The sequence below is a fragment of the Hipposideros armiger genome, unplaced genomic scaffold (genome assembly GCF_001890085.2).
Source record: "Hipposideros armiger isolate ML-2016 unplaced genomic scaffold, ASM189008v1 scaffold_707, whole genome shotgun sequence".
Taxonomy (NCBI): Eukaryota; Metazoa; Chordata; class Mammalia; order Chiroptera; family Hipposideridae; genus Hipposideros; species Hipposideros armiger.
In genome coordinates, this window is record NW_017732057.1 from 646,538 (window position 1) to 662,684 (window position 16,147).

The following is a 16,147-nucleotide window of genomic DNA, read 5'->3' on the forward strand; positions in this document are numbered from 1 at the left end:
CAGCCTATGCCACAGGCCACGATTACTATGGTCAAGTCAGAAAACGGTCATGATATTCATATATACACACATATACATATACATATACATACATTTTAAACAAGGAAAAAGACTGTTAAAATTGTAATACTCAGTATATACCGATAACAAAAGATGAATACAAGTCACGTTTGACTTCTGCAAGAAGTGCTCAAAGTGGTTACCATCAGCTTAATTTTAATACAGTTTTTTCCTTTCTTAAAATGTGTATACATTTTTTGGCACCATCTGTATAGAACATACATATGTTATATAACATATGTGTGTGTGTGTATATATATATACATATACATATATATATATATATATGTATATATATGAAAATTCCTAAGGGTATGGTACACCTAATCCTGCCAAGCCATGTTTGTTCTCTAAGTAAAGACATAAAATATATTTTTCAGTTGGACTTTTTTTCCTGGTAACTGGCTAATTTGAAAATAACCAATTGAATTCTACCAAGCCATTGCTTAGTAACCAGTTGTTTGATTAAATTTAGCTTGCTTTTCTTCATACCAGGGCAGATACAGCTTAAATATCCTTTGAGGGGCCATGTTTAATGGGTTGGCTTAATTTATAATCAAACTCGAAGGGGCCTCCGGGCTTCAGAAAATTTAAAACTATAGAATTACCTTGTTCTTTCCTGGGGCCAATTAACTGGGCAGATTCTTTGCATTCAGCTTGAAGCTCCCAAACCTTTGCTAAAGTTTCGTTTTCTCGCTCAGCAATTGGAAACCTATCTCCTTGCACAACAGAAACTAAGCATGAACCTCAGGCACACTGAGCTGAACAGACCTTGGCGCCAGTCCCCAAATATTGATGTGCAGAATATCCCAGAAAATGCAGTTTCACTCTTCTCCCTTTCATAAGCCGTGAAAGGACGTGAAGGAAGTATGCCAGGTTGTTATTCAACTCTAGTATTTAATCAAGCATTACCCGGGCACTTCTGAAACTCTCTAGCTTCTAAATGGAGAGTAAAAGCAAACAGAACACAGGATGGAAACCACTTAATGAGAAGGCTCCCAGGAGTACTCAGGATCATGTGGCTGTTTTCAGACAGGTCCCAGTTACTCATTCCACACACTCCTAAATATCAGCGAGAAACCCCATCTCCATGCTGGTGATTATTTCTAACTCAAAGCTCGCAGCTTTCTCAAGGATCCCAAGACACATGAATTCACTTTGTCTTCAGTGTAATGTTCTGTAAAACTGATTTCAGTCTCCTGCAGACAAGGCCCTTCACTATGGGCCCCTCTACATTTTCTGCATCCGGGCTTGAAGTATCTAAGAAGGGCATGCTACTATGGGAAAGATCTGTTTCTGAGTCAGGAGAACAACATGCAGCCAGCTCATAGTGACAGGTGCAAGGCATGACTCACTTTGGTTTCCTCACCTGCAAAGGGAGAGAGAACCCAGCAAGCACCAGAATTTCCTGATACACCAGGGGAGGTTACCGAAATCTTTGTCCTTTTTTTCACTTAGGACAAGACATGAATGCACCTTGTTTTGCCACCGCTCAAGACAACTAACTAGCCTGCCCCAAAGTCAAAACAACCAACCTATGAAAGCTGGAGGGTTGGACTTATTTTTTTTAAGGCCTGAATGAAGTGGTGTCTTCGTGCTGACAGCTGAGAAGCAGGTCGGTCAGGTTCCTGGGTGCTCTATTACACAAGCAAGGTACAGCCAGCGCCACCTAATTTTGTTTCTCTGGCACCCTCCTCCTTAGTGGGACGTCATCACACTTAACCCATCTGCTTTCTCTAATGCACGGCAGACGCATTCCAGCCAGGACAGCTGTGATATTCCAGCTCCTGTTTGTAAACACCTACTAGACCCTAAGGTAAGTGTGTCCTGGGTGCCGTGTTACACAGGTTCCCTCCTCCCCCACCTGTGCGTCTGCTTGCCTGTCTGTCTGTCTCTCTTTCATTTACTTTCAAAAGTGAAGAAAGTGGGCTCACCTTTTGACAGAACAATCTGGCAAGTAGCTAAGAGGCCTTTATAAAGACAGGTAGTTGTTTCATTATGCAATTACCTTCCAAATGAGCATTTGCACTGTTAAGTGAGTTAATTTTTTAGAATTACTGCCAAATTTGCAAGATGATGAAACAGGCAGAAGAGCTAAGAGAAAAAACTTACTTAAACCATACATGACTACAAGAGAGAGTTTCCTTAGGTCACATCTTAGCAAAAGTTTCAAAATATTTAAAGTAGAAATTATGACATGAGTATCAATTAAATATTTAAATTTAAATTATGCATTTGGCTTAAAGGTCATTGCTACACGTATTAGAAAATGATCTTTTTTGAAAAAAAATCTTCTAATACAATGAATTATATTCCCAAAGACTGTCTTAAAAAGTTAGCAAAATGTGTATGTAATTACTTTACTTAGCATGGTGTACGTACATGTCTGCCACTCACTGGCTATCTAAAAGGCTAAGTCAGTTGCCACAGAAGACATCCCATGGAACAAAGATGTGAATAAGGTTTCTTAAAATTATTTTCAGTCTGTGGCTATGGAAGGCTATTTTTATTAAAGGGATATCAGTTTTCCACTCACCCACTTTCTATTTAATCCATAGAGATGATTTCTACAGACAGTGAACCTTGACAGAAGGCTGAAAACCCCATGTTTGGGAATTTGGGTCCAAAATATTTCTTTTGAAGACACAGTGTTTGTTTCTTTCTAAGCTTGACACTTTTTCACCGAATTATTTCAGTATTGAAGTTGATGATTAAGAACATCCAAGTTAGCAGGGAGTATGGCATGCTATGTAAATATTTCCTGGATTTATGTATACCTCAGTCTTTTAATTAGAATGATATTCACAAACTTTCTTTTTTGTCTGAAGCAAAGTCATGTTTTTCATTTCTTTTTATTTTCTTTCTTTATAAAACAAATAAAAGTGAAATGACATGCCTAAGGTTCTCAGGTACAGTTTTACTTTAAGCCTTTTCACCCTCGCAAAATCCTCATCAAAGAGGCACTTATAGAGGCATAGTTCCTTATGTCCTCATTTATTCTGGCTCTTTCCTTTAAGGAAAGCAACATATTGTCCGAGATTGGAAAGGCCACTCATAATAACGCTCAAGGTCTGCCTGGGATATTGGCTACCTGTCAGCTTGAGTTACCCGTGACAAAGTCAAACAAAACCCATCTGTCTTACTGTGTAGCCTGAGATCTATAATAAGTGATCAAAAGTAACTGAGAGAGAAGTAGCACAGTGTATACACGCTTTAGTTATTTCACTACAGAAACATGTTTTTATATTATTCCCTCTATTATGCCCAAACCAATGTTTTTATTTAAAATTTCTGATTTTGATTGAGTTTAGAATGCCTAGCATTTTTCTTCCCTTGCATGAGTTGATTACCTGACACAAAGCAGAATACCTCCTTATTTTCAAAGCTTGGCATGAAATGGGTTACGACTCAATTACAACATGAAAGCTGAGCAGAATAATGACTTTATGCACTAAAGGAGAAGCAAAATTATGCACAGAGAGTGTGGATTTGCTTCCCATAATGGGCTGTTTTTTGTTGTGTTTTTTTTTTTCTTTCTCACCATCTTCCACAGTCCTGCATACAAAAGTAAGTAACATGAACCCACTTATTAGTGCCAACACCAAAGATGGGAGAAAATAGTGTTCATTTTCTCTGTATAAACGAATTATTAAAAAGAAAAAAGAACCAGTGAAACTACACTCTCTTAAAGTATATTTTAAAAGTTGTTAAATATGAGAACCAATAAAACATTTCCATATACACAGACAGGTTTAGAATCTGTGCTAAGGTAACACAAAGTGGATGAAAATCTCCTCCCCTTTTCTGTCTCCTTTCTACTAATTCTAATCTTAGGAGTTTTTCAAGTGTGTAATGATCTTAGCTCCGATCCTTTGTTACACCCTCAAAATTCCTCTCAGGAGTTTCCATCTTAAGCAAGAAGAGGCAAGAACAGAAGGGCAAATGATGGTGCCCGGTTCCCCTGATTTTCTCTCCCACTCCAATCTCACTGCTCTTTCAGCCCACGTTCTGCCTGCCGCTACAACGCACCTGGTTGACAGATGAACTTGGGCACAAAGAAGCATTCCATCCGTCAGCATACCTTAGCTCTTTACGTAACAAGTATGCAACGTAGTTTAAGTATTTGAACTCCAGAGATGGGGCGAGGCTGAGAGGAAAGGACAGAGGGAAGGATTACAGACTTAAGGTTCTCTAGATCGTCTGTACCACCCCCATCCGTCTTTACTGCTTACAACATGCTTTTTGTTCAATTCAGAAATGAGATCGAGTGTAACTGAAGTTGCTCAGTCTTTGCTCCAGCGAAAGTCCAGGGCTGGGGTTCTGAATAGCTTGTGGCTTTAATTCCTGGCTGCTTTTAATCCTTTAAGGTAAAGGAACCTGAGTAAGAGCTGTAACCTGGTTCTCCTAGAAGCCAGGGAACAGAAGCAAAGTTCTCCCCTGCTGCCACGCTGGGACAACAGGAATAAATCAATAATCACAAAAGCCTTCCCCACAACTGTATTAATTTCGGAATAAATTCACAACATACCATCTTATCCTTCTGCTCCTTTTATTTTCCCTGGAGATAAATTATGGGCAGTAACAATGCTTGGCTTATTTGAGGTGTTTGATACCTTAGGTTTTCACGTTGCAATCAAAAGCTGGGTGAAGGGTAGAGAGATTCCCTTGGTGGTTCAATGTTACAGGCAAAGTGAAACAGGAACAACAAAGCTCACTTTGTTGATTCGATATGCAGGTTTCTATAATGGGAAGGGAGTGAAAGCTCAATACCACATTTCTTGTGTAATATTATGAGAAAAGTAGAACAGCTAAGGGCCATTTTCCCCCCCGCTCTGGTGACCTCTTCATTAGGAGAAGAAAATATCCAGAAAGCTTAGGTATAGTGAAAGCAAATCCAACTGCATAATAATAAGACAGGTGACCAAATACAACTCATAAACTAATCAGATCAGTGGCAGCAGATAATGAAAAAGGCTATAATATATGCCATGAACCTGATAGCTCACAGGAGAAAGATGTTTCTGAAAAGGCACATGTGAGTATTTCTAAACTAAATGGAACTGTATTTTAAATGTGCTAGGTGAGGCATCAGTTTAATGAAATGTTGGTGAACTATATAGGTCCTGGGATAATTATTTGTGTTTTGTTAATGTTAATCTGTTAACTACACAGTAAAAGTGTCCACCTAGAAACCATAGAGATAATTGTTAGGATTTTCTTAAATTAGGATATTTAATGTGTTTGAGGAGTACTTAATGTAGAAGGCCCTATTTTTCCAGTGTTTAAAGAAATGGGATTATAAATTGCTCTGGTTAAAATAATAAATTTGGAGAGCCTATGCTAAGAAAACATTGATGGTAAAAAGTTCTAAAAAGCAGCTGAGTACCAAATCCCATATTCCTTTGTGACTTTTGCTACATAGATGAGTGATCAGTAGCTTTAATGCCAAGACTTGAATCCTAACCCTAGCTCTCAGTCCCTGTGTGTCTGAAAGATATGCCTCGTTTAATCATCTGTAAAATAGCATTAATCCCTCCTCATTGTTTGTTTGTTTTTGGTTGAGAATTAAATGAGAAACGTGCAAAGCATCTGATATAATATATCCATGATATTAACCTATTTCCCAGTTATGTTAACAATTTTTAGTATCTAAGTCAATTTTCTTGGTTATGACAGAAAAGTGAATATAAATAAACAAAATTACTACAAATACAAATATATAATCCCTACCACGTCAAGAAATAAGAGTATCCTGAACACACAGAAGCCCTTTCCATGCTCACCCAATCAACAGTCTCCTTTCTTCCCACAAGGAACCGCTTTCCTGGCTGCTAACATTCTAGTTTTCTGCCTGTTTTTGAACTTTATATACATGGAATCACATAGTACCACTGGCATGTTAACCTCTGCGTTATGTTTGTGCTAATCACCCATACTGTTGCACCCGGCTCTAGTTTGTTAATTTTCACGTATGAATATCATACAACTTATTATCCAAGTTGTTGCTGATGGATTTTAGGCTGGAGATACTTATAAGTGATGTCCCTGTGAATGTTTTTGTATGTCTGCCTGCCTTGCTTTTTCAGTAGGTATGTCTTAAGTGACAAGCCTAGGCCATGAGAGATACTATATCTGTAACACCTTAGGAATCCACAGGTATAGACTATGTGCTAAAAGCTTTTGAAGAAAAATATTGTATCAGGATATATTATAGATATATTTAAGTTGTACCATTATGTAAGAAATCATTAAGCAAAGCGGGGGGGGGCACTTAAAACCGAAAGATAATCAGAAGTATTAGAAGCTCCTCAGACTAATGAAAAATCATGAGGATTGAACATATTTGTAAAAATTTCTGGGAGAACTTTTAAGGAATAGCTGGTCACACTGGACCTAAATAATAGCTGTAGCACACCCTGCCTTTTCTTATCTCAGTCATCTTGGAGGCTTTTAGGGAAAAGTAAGCTCTAAGATTCTATTCAAAGAATATAAAATCAGTTTTCAGACTTCATTGTTTGAGTAGGGATAGTCTAGTATTTTTTTAAAGAATAACACTTTCAATAAAAAACACTTTAAATTTTAACACCTAATGAGTTTGGAGTCAGTAGACTTGCCTTTCAGTGTTGCCTCTTCCATTTACTAGATTTCATTACTAGCCACTCTGAACCTCAGTTTCTTCATCTGCAAAACAGGGATAATATAAGCTATGCTTTTTGTCTCAAGGGATCATTGTGATGACCAAGTGAGACGATACGGTAAACTGTAAGCTGTAAGACACTTACAGGAATACTATTATGTTTTAATAAGGAGAAATGGGTGTTAATATCTATTAACTCCTTACTGTAGGCCAGATAGTGTTCAGAGTACTGCTAACTGAAAAATTTCATTTAGTCTTCAGAACAACAATGTGAAGTCAGTATGATTATGATGATGACGATGATAAAGCAACTGCTTGTTATGATGATTATCTTTCACAGGTTATTTGTGACCAAAGCCAGAATTTTAATATAAATCTAATTTCAAAAATCTTTCTGTCCTGTTCTCCAGTCTAAGAATTTGTGGCACTTACACACTTAAGAGGCAAAATGATGTCCCTGGACGGAAGGTCAGCACCATGGTTTCAAACCCCAACTTTGCAACTATCTAGCTAGGTAATTTTTTTCACACACACTCCCAACCAGATTCTTCTTATATGCAATGAGAAAATGTGATTTTAAAGTATCATAAAATCTACATCTTTCCAATTTTCCCTAATTTGAAATTAGTAGAAAGAATGGCATCATGAATGGTATTGTGAAAAGGGGATGTTAATTTCAAAACAAATAACTCAAATTCGGTATTAAAATCTTTTCAAGTGGGGTCTCTGACCGACTCATTTTAAAGTGATATGTTTAGTTTATATTAAGTAACAACATTTTCATAATAAATTTGCCAAATTACACCTTTATAAAGGACATTTATCTTAAATAGGTTGAAGAAATCAGCCAGCTCTATAGGCACTATAGCTACAGTATTTAAAAAATTTTACTTAGCAGTCCATATATATATAGTGTGTGTGTGTGTACTTTTTTTTTTTCACTGTCCCAAGCTAAATGATCTTTTAAATAGTGGAACAGTGGTGTCTGGCTTGACAGTTTGGCATGGCATTTCCCCAGAGGAAGGAAGAAAAAAAAATATTATATACAAAATAGAACTCAGTTATTCTAGTTTTAGTACATAATTCACAGGAAGCAAACTTTTGGAATTAAGAGTATGCTATTATTGTCTCAGCATTATGTGTCTGGATTTTCATCACTTTAAAAATGCAGACATAATTTTAAAAACCTCAATACTTCATTTAATAATAGAAACGGTTTTATTTTCTTTCAGCTTTCCTTTAATAACACCAATGCCAAAGAAGGCTACGATGTTGACCTCGGCCCAAATTCTGTTCATTTCAACACTGTTCAGTTTACTACTATTTGGAGGCTACGGGGGAGAAGGTCTAGAAGTAAGCACAATGCAAAACATTGCAGAAGGCTTCAAAACAAGGGCAAATGGACATGTGTCTTTGGAAAGTGAAACGAATTTAAAATCAAATCAAGGAGACAGAGAAACCTCCAATCCTAAAGCAAGTAACTCCTCTCTTCAGGAGTCATCAAATAAAATCCATGAAACAACAAATTTCATCACTATTTTGCCAATAGACAACTTATCCAGGAGTCCGAGACCTACATCCCCGTTTTCCACAAGCCCTCCCTTGAGCCACAGTTTTGTGTCTAAATTGCCTCAGAACTCACCTGTAGCAGCAGATGGAAATCCTGTGTCAGTCTCAGCACCTCCCAACACTACATCTGCTGTAACTTCAGAAGATTTCACTTGGTCTTCAGCCAATGATATCATGAAAACTCCTGAGAACACCTCCCTGACAGGTAGCATCCTCCCTTCAGCACCACCCACCATACCTATGAACCCCACGACGACGGAGCCTAATGGATGGCTGACCACAACGGGTGATCCCTTGGGGGGATTAACCCCCTATCAGGAAACGACACCACAGCCCACCTTAAAATTCACCAATAATTCAAAACTCTTTCCAAATACATCAGACCCCCAAGAAGGTAAATATAAACAGATTTAACTTTCGTTTTATGTGAAATAATCTCCAGGTAAATCATACAGATTACATCAAAGGACTGTGTTTTACCAGAAAAAAAGAGGGCTTGTCATAGGCACAGATGGTTCCCATTTTTAGGGGAAAGCGTGATACTCATTGGAAATAGTGAAGGGAGTTTGGAACTTAAGTCAGCATATACTAGTCATTACTGTATGGGAACATGATGAGGTAGTGGGACAAAATGAGGATAGGCTGAAAAGAAATACATAGTAGTGATATAGTTTTGAGATACTGTGTAACAATTTTCATTGAATCTAGAGACTACCAGAAATTTCATATACTTTTAGGAATACTGTACAACTGAACTTTAAAAATATATGTATGTGGGTTTTGAAAACTGAATGAAATAAATGAATTTGTAAATTATCTGATACCACATGGCAATCATAGGAAAAGAGAACACTGATATTTTTTAAAAAGCAAATAAACTCAACAAAAGGAATTTAATTTTTAGTTTAGTGCCCAATGGACACCATAAAAATGAAACTTAGCTGTATCACAAGAAAATTGTATTATGGGGACATTTTGTGTTTCATTTTTGGGGATTACATAAAGTGAATATTAAGATATCTAGTATTTATTGAAAATTCATTATGTTTTATTTTTTCAGGTCTAACCATATTTCTGTTTCCCTGAAATTAAAAAAAACAAACAAAAAACACTCTTTTATCATCTATGAACTCACCAATTTCCAATACTACAGATTAAATTAATGACGTACACACCAAATGATATATACAAATTCCTATTTGAAAGTTGTTGCTAGTGACCAGGAAAAGCTTTAAATTCTGAAATCTAGGCTTTAGGATAGCACTGCAACCAATATATTGTATGTACATATATTTTCATTTTAGCTATAATCTTCTCACATCCTTTCATTCATAATATTCTGATGTGCCATTAGAAATATTTAAAAAATATTGTCTCTCTTTTGTCTCTCTAAACTCAACATACATATTGAGAACACTGAGTATTTACTCCTACCATTGCTCTTTAATGATAAAAGTGTTAAGTTTGCTTCACTTTTATTGCAGTAATAATTTTGCTATTAAGTTTCCAATGGAAAGGTTAATTCTTTTAATAAATGGGGTTTCATACAGAATCAGAGACTCCATAAGACCCCTTGCCTACCTATTTAGTAAGCTTCTCGGGAAATTTAAATAAATATTAAAAATAAAATACACTAAGTATGAGTTCAGGACGCAGGAAGTAGTTTATTGATGACAGTCTTCAAATAAAGCACTCGGTAAAGGGATGACAGAATGAAATTTTGGGTTTCTTAAACCCAGACCCATACATCTGTTCCTGCTGTGCAAGGCATTGTAAACATTTTGCTTTGATCATTTGTTGTACTTGAAAATATCCTTACCAGGATATGTTGCTTTTTCCTTTGAGTGCATTTTCACTTGGAGTTTTGTGGATTCGTGTTCTGTAACCACTTGCTCCCTTAGCTTTTTACTTTTGAATTATTATAGAAACAAGCTCAAACTTCATTTTAGCATTCATAAGAGCTTCAGAGTGGACTAAAAACAATATAGCATTCAACATAGAAATTATGTCTTAACGGAACATAGGTATCACATTTCAGTATTATTCGTGTTGATAAGTAATGAGACACAGTTATAAAATTAAGACTTAGAAGTATTTCAAGGTAGTTCAAAATTTAAAGTGCTGTTTTATCAAGAAGCATATTTTGCCAATATATCTCAAATACTCAGTACTTTATAAAACACCCCCCCCACACACACACACAATCACCATTATCCAATTTTTAAAAAACTGTGAAACATGCTTTGATACACAGGAAGTCTACATGTATATATTTCTGTTCTATGAATCACTTTTATTTCTTACCTGTAAATTATTTTTTCTTTGTTTTCTAGATAATAGAAATACAGGAGTAGTATTTGGGGCCATTTTAGGTGCTATTCTGGGTGCTTCATTGCTTAGTCTTGTTGGCTACTTGTTGTGTGGAAAAAGGAAAACCAACTCATTCTCCCATCGGCGGCTTTATGATGACAGAAACGAACCAGGTAAAAACAACTTTTAGACCCTCACCTGCATGCAGTGTTTTTAATTAAGTGAGAATGCTAATGGTCACTATATTATCTAGGAGGGATTCAGAGATACATGTGATAGAAACAGACAAAATATTTATTCTGATCTACTCTCTGTTTCTCAAATAACATAAGCAAAATAATTATGGACCTGCGAGTAAAATTTTGACAATATTTGAAATGGCTGCTCATTGCATGACAATTGGTTTTAAATAATAATTCCAGAACCTAGAAAATATCTATAGACTTGGGAGATAATGGTATGACATTAAGGAAAAAATGGCTAGTTTTGTTAGCCATTCCTGCAAAGCCATTCCTTGCTGTTGTTGGATCTCTTAGCAGCAGTAATTTGAATAGAGATAGATTCTAATTTGGAGCTCTTCCAAAGTTCTGCATATATGGTAGCCTTATATTCATTATTTTAATGAATCTCTAAAACAGAATTTCTATAGAGTTGCATATTTGGATACATAAAGTTGAAAAATACCTTAATTCAGGAATTTTCCACTCATGTGATGGAAAAGAACAACGATAACTCCTATGAATAAGAAATATGACTGCTAAGAATGAAGAACTAAGATTGATTGTAACGTAATGTTTAGAACAGAAATGAAGTTACTTCAAATGCTTGACTCATCTTTTTTTATACTTCAGGAAAAAAACAAACAAACACAACTGTTTTCTTGTTTACACAAGGGGCTCTTGCTACCATAAAAATATTTTGATGCCCCCTGGTGAGTCCCATTGATAAAATCATGTTGGTTTTTGATAAATTCAGATTATGACTGACATGTGCCCCTTTTCAGAACCAAATTCACTACTTGTAAATTTAACTGAATTCTGTCTATAGGTTTCTAGAATCCATATAAACTAAAAAGTGGCATTTTTCTAAATTAAAGGATAGGATTTTGAACAACAGATGTTTTCAAATGTTTTCATTAAACCTCAGAATTTTTTCTTTATCTGTAATTACATACAAAAGCTCAGTTTATTAAATTGATATTATTTAAGATGTTGTGATTGAGGCTTAAGAAAATAACTCAATTGCACCACTTAATTTTACTCCTTCAGGACAGAATTGTGACACCTCTCCCAAGTCCCTAAGGTTCTTGGGAGACCAGTTTGTAAACAGATGGCTTTAAAGAATAGGCAGGATGTGGAGATACCTCACTAAATAATTATTTTACTAATCTAATTAGTAAGTAGTCACTGCTTTAGTATTTAAAAGTACCTCATGCATGCCAAGTTTTCTTTGAAAATAAATTCAAGCTCATTAAGAAAATAATAGGTTGTTTACTGAAAAAAGAGAAAAAAAATCCTGTATCATTAGTCACAAAACCTCAAGTACATAATAACTTGTATTTATCAGAAGGAAACATACGTTTTCACAAGTGGTGTTCTTTTGTCTCCATGTTCAATGGCTCAACCATAAAGGTATGAAGATACTTGTTAGAACAATGACACTTACTGTAAAATTAATACTCTTCGCTTTTTAGAAATTATTTTCACCCCACAAGTAAAAATTCTCAGGACACTGACACAGGCTCTTAAATCCTGAGACTCAAAGGTCAGACATTTGTCTACACCTCTTTATACAAAGTAGTGCTACACGTTTGGTATGATCCCTCCCTTAGTTCTTTCATTTTTGGTCCACCAGCAGGGACATTTTGGAAGTTAAACTGTTCTCTTAGTCTTAGAAAGAAATGTGGCTTAAAAAAATATCTACTTATGTAAAATTTCAAAACTAATATCTGAACGCCCATATAAAAGACCTACTTACTTGTCTAGAATAATTGCTATGATATGGCAGATACATGAGCACGCATCTTTCAGTCCGTCACTATAAAACATATTCTTTTTTTTTTTTTTGGTTACGTTTTTAGTTCTGCGATTAGACAATGCACCGGAACCTTACGATGTGAGTTTTGGGAATTCTAGTTATTACAACTCAAATGTGAATGATTCATCCATGCCTGCAGGCAGAGAAAACGCGCGTGACGGCATTCCTATGGACGACATACCTCCGCTTCGTACCTCAATATAAAACTAAGGGGAAAAGGTTTCAGAGGGCACGTGTTCACCTACACCCCGGCCTTTTCACAAACCCATCTTCCAAAAGCTGAAGCAAGATCACTGTCACGTGGCTTGTGCCAAGGAGAACTGGAAAAACATGAGATCAGTGTCAGAAACAGAGAGAGAGGTGAAATCGCCCAGAAAATGTCCTTCCTTACCATGGTAGGCTGTGCTGAACATGTACTGAGTCACCTTCATTTGTATTTTGGTCTATTATTTTCTCAGTAAGAAATGTTTGGGGAATCAGGTAAGACTTAAAAGATTTCACCTTGATGGCCCTGCTTGGTCATTTAATTAAAAAAATTTTTTTTCCAATGAAAATGGAGACCCGAAACTACATTTTCACTTTTTTTTTTTTTTGGCCAAAAATCAATGGATTAACTTTTCACTGTTCCCCCTGTAGTCCTAGTGTCATCATTTCAGTTGACATCCTGTTGAAGGAACATTGGAAGTGATTTTTTTTTTTTAATTTTGGCTTAAAGCTAGAAAATGTCCCCCTGTAGTCCTAGTGTCATCATTTCAGTTGACATCCTGTTGAAGGGACATTGGAAGTGATTTTTTTTTTAAATTTTGGCTTAAAGCTAGAAAATGAGTATGACATAGAATTTCTGTTTCCGGGAAATTAAGATAATGGAATGAGAGACTTATATTCTAGTACATTTTACTTTTCTGGGTCAGCACACACATAGTCAGTCCCTTGGTTGTCAAGCTGACAAGAACTTTGTATTCAACAGGGCCCTATGAGGAAGGCTGACCCTAACAAGAAAAGCAATTGTTTTTCCTCAAAGGATGGGACAATTCCTACCTCTCTGGCTTACTTTAGGCCTCAATGAATTGGGTACTTTAAAAATTCAATTAGAAACAGGGTGAAAAAAAGTCAGCCAAAGCACGTACCTGTACATAATTTTGACAGTTTTAAGATGTTAGGTAGGAAAAGAATTTATGTATTAGATATTATGGCTAAATCATAAATGGAAGAGATTCTACATCTCTAAATATATGAAGTACCAGGTTTAACAATAGATGTATGGAAATATTCAGCAAACAAAACATTTTCTGAGCATCACTTTCATGATCGAAATATAAGATTCCTGTATGTTTCAGGTTGTTTTTAATTACGACCTGCTTTTGGCAGGAAAAACATTCTCCTTAGTACAGGAAGATCTGAGGCTTTTAGGAATCAGAGGATTAGAAGATCAAGAGACAAATTTCTAAAGAAGCAGTGAACGAGTGAAGACGGCAAACAAAGCCAGAGACTTTACTGTTGAATTGATAGATGGGGTGTGTGTGTGTGTGTGTGTGTGTGTGTGTGTGTGTGTGTGTGTGTGTGTGTGTGTGTGTATGAAGAAACACAAAAATAGCCTCAGAAAATGAGGAAGTAATGGAACAACCTACTTACCCCATATTGCCATAAAAATAGCGAAGAAGACTGTCCCGCCATTATCAAACAAATACGTCACCTTAAAAGAAAACAAAGAAAATATTAGTTACACTGCTGGTTATAATAATCTAATGACTGCTGTTTGCATTTAGGTACTATGATTTTTTTTTTCCCAATGGAATCACATTATTTTACAGTTTGTAAATGTAAGAGATGAGATCATTTCATGGATCCTGCCACTGTTTCATCTGATTTTCCCAAGGGGAAAGTTAAGACATCAGCATTTCCCCTCTTTCTTCTCTCTTCCCTTTTATTCCATTTGGATCCACCTTCATTTCTGCTTAGAAGTGGTTCTAGCCCCCAAAGAAGTGTTTGTGCGCCGGGGAGTCAAGCTACAATGTGAGCTTGTAAGAAGCAAACTTTTCAGCTGAGTCACACCAAATGGGACTTCTTAGCACAACTTCCAGGATTGGGGAAGTTGGAAACTGCAGAATTCCACTAGAGATCCAGCACTTCCAATGGAAAGGTATCACAGTGCTATCCATACTCTCTGGGGTCTTTCAGAGTGGGTTATGGGTCCAGCAGTGGCTATAAGAGGTAATAAATTCCATCTTCAGTTATTTTTAAGAAGTTTCATAAATCACTGCAAATGTAAGACATAGTCCAAGTGTTTTTCAATCAGACATTACCTGATGTCTTATAAAGAACAATGTATAGTTACACGATGTTACTGAATACAATTTTCAGGGTACAAGGATTGTTTGATTTTAATAAAGTCTAAATCCAATTTACCTTTGCTTGTTTTCATTGCATAACGTCCTCACTATATTTATAAGTTAGTGAGGGAGACTGAAAGGATACAGTCAAGGCAGTTTATGTTTGGCAGTCACATAAATACCATAGAAACTATAAAGAAAATAGGGGCACTATCCTTATAGGAGAGAGAGGCCAGTTAGAGGCTAAAGAACATTATTTATAAGGGAAGTGGCAGTAGAATGGCGTCTTTGCTCAGTCTACAGTTCAGAGGCTGCTTGATGGGGGCATTGAAACAACACTAATGTGTATTTTAATTGTAACACCTGGAACAAACTACAAACAATATATAAAACAGATAAAGGTAGGGTGCATTTTCCTGTAATGTAACATCACTGAAAATATCATTACACAGAAGATGTGTCATTACATAAAAGTATCATTACACAAAAAAAACCATTTTGATGGTTTGTGGATAGACGCAAGCTGTCTTAGATGGCTCTAAACTTCTATGATTGTTAAGGTTTGCAATTTCTCCACGTGCTATAAAAACTGGTTTTCATAACAATCATCAGTATATATTATGTACAGGAGAGCAAAAGACCATAAAGAAATTCTCTCACAGAGCTCATAAAATCACACCCAGCAGGGGAATCCAGCTCTTTTGTTACCAAAGGAAGCTATCCCACAGAGACACCTGCTGCTGCTAGGCAGCTGAACAGCTGTCTGCTTTCCTTTCTAAACAGACCTAGTGCAGGAAACAGCCTCTTAGAGCGTGAGAACAGAGGCTTTGCACAGGGGGAATTAACGGTGGCTCTCCCGGATCCAGAAACAGCCTCGCTTTTAGAAAAGTAGCAAATAAAAAGCCATGCTTAACCACAGTTGTATTGCAGGGACATGGTTTGTCAGAGTATATGCAATATTTTTCTGGAACAAGCTTTTCATTTATTTTCGGCTAGGTTTGTTTACAAATACTTCCAGAATTTTTTTAACTCAATAAATTAAAACATTAACTTTTTAGAAATACATCTATGAGACTCAGTGTGGTATACATATAATGTGAGATTACATGCGTATATGTAATGGGAGATAAAGCTAGAATGGGAATTGCGAAAGACTTCAGAACTTGCCCCAAGGAGGACTGCAAAAGTGTAAAATCACTGTTAG

General features: G+C 36.3%; 2 protein-coding genes across 3 annotated transcripts in view; one reads left to right on the plus strand and one right to left on the minus strand.

Annotated features, from left to right (window-relative positions):
• The window catches only part of ANO3 (anoctamin 3), a 257,121-nt gene that overhangs the window by 52,082 nt on the left and 188,892 nt on the right, over positions 1-16,147 (minus strand). For both annotated transcript variants that reach the window (XM_019627091.1, XM_019627092.1), the window contains one exon: positions 14,246-14,306. In XM_019627091.1, the coding sequence (XP_019482636.1) occupies positions 14,246-14,306 (61 nt within the window). The remainder of the gene's footprint in view (positions 1-14,245; positions 14,307-16,147) is intronic.
• Positions 1,157-14,183, plus strand: MUC15 (mucin 15, cell surface associated). Its single transcript, XM_019627093.1, has 4 exons — positions 1,157-1,876; positions 7,930-8,660; positions 10,600-10,749; positions 12,657-14,183. Exons 2-4 carry the CDS (start codon positions 7,949-7,951, stop codon positions 12,815-12,817), a joined length of 1,023 nt encoding a protein of 340 aa, XP_019482638.1. The 5' UTR covers positions 1,157-1,876; positions 7,930-7,948; the 3' UTR covers positions 12,818-14,183.

Coding starts and splice junctions, on each gene's coding strand:
- MUC15 (XM_019627093.1), top strand. CDS start 7,949: ATGCCAAAGAAGGCTACGATGTTGACCTCGGCCCAAATTCTGTTCATT. Junction 8,661..10,599: donor TACATCAGACCCCCAAGAAG/GTAAATATAAAC, acceptor TTTGTTTTCTAG/ATAATAGAAATACAGGAGTA. Junction 10,750..12,656: donor TGATGACAGAAACGAACCAG/GTAAAAACAACT, acceptor TTACGTTTTTAG/TTCTGCGATTAGACAATGCA.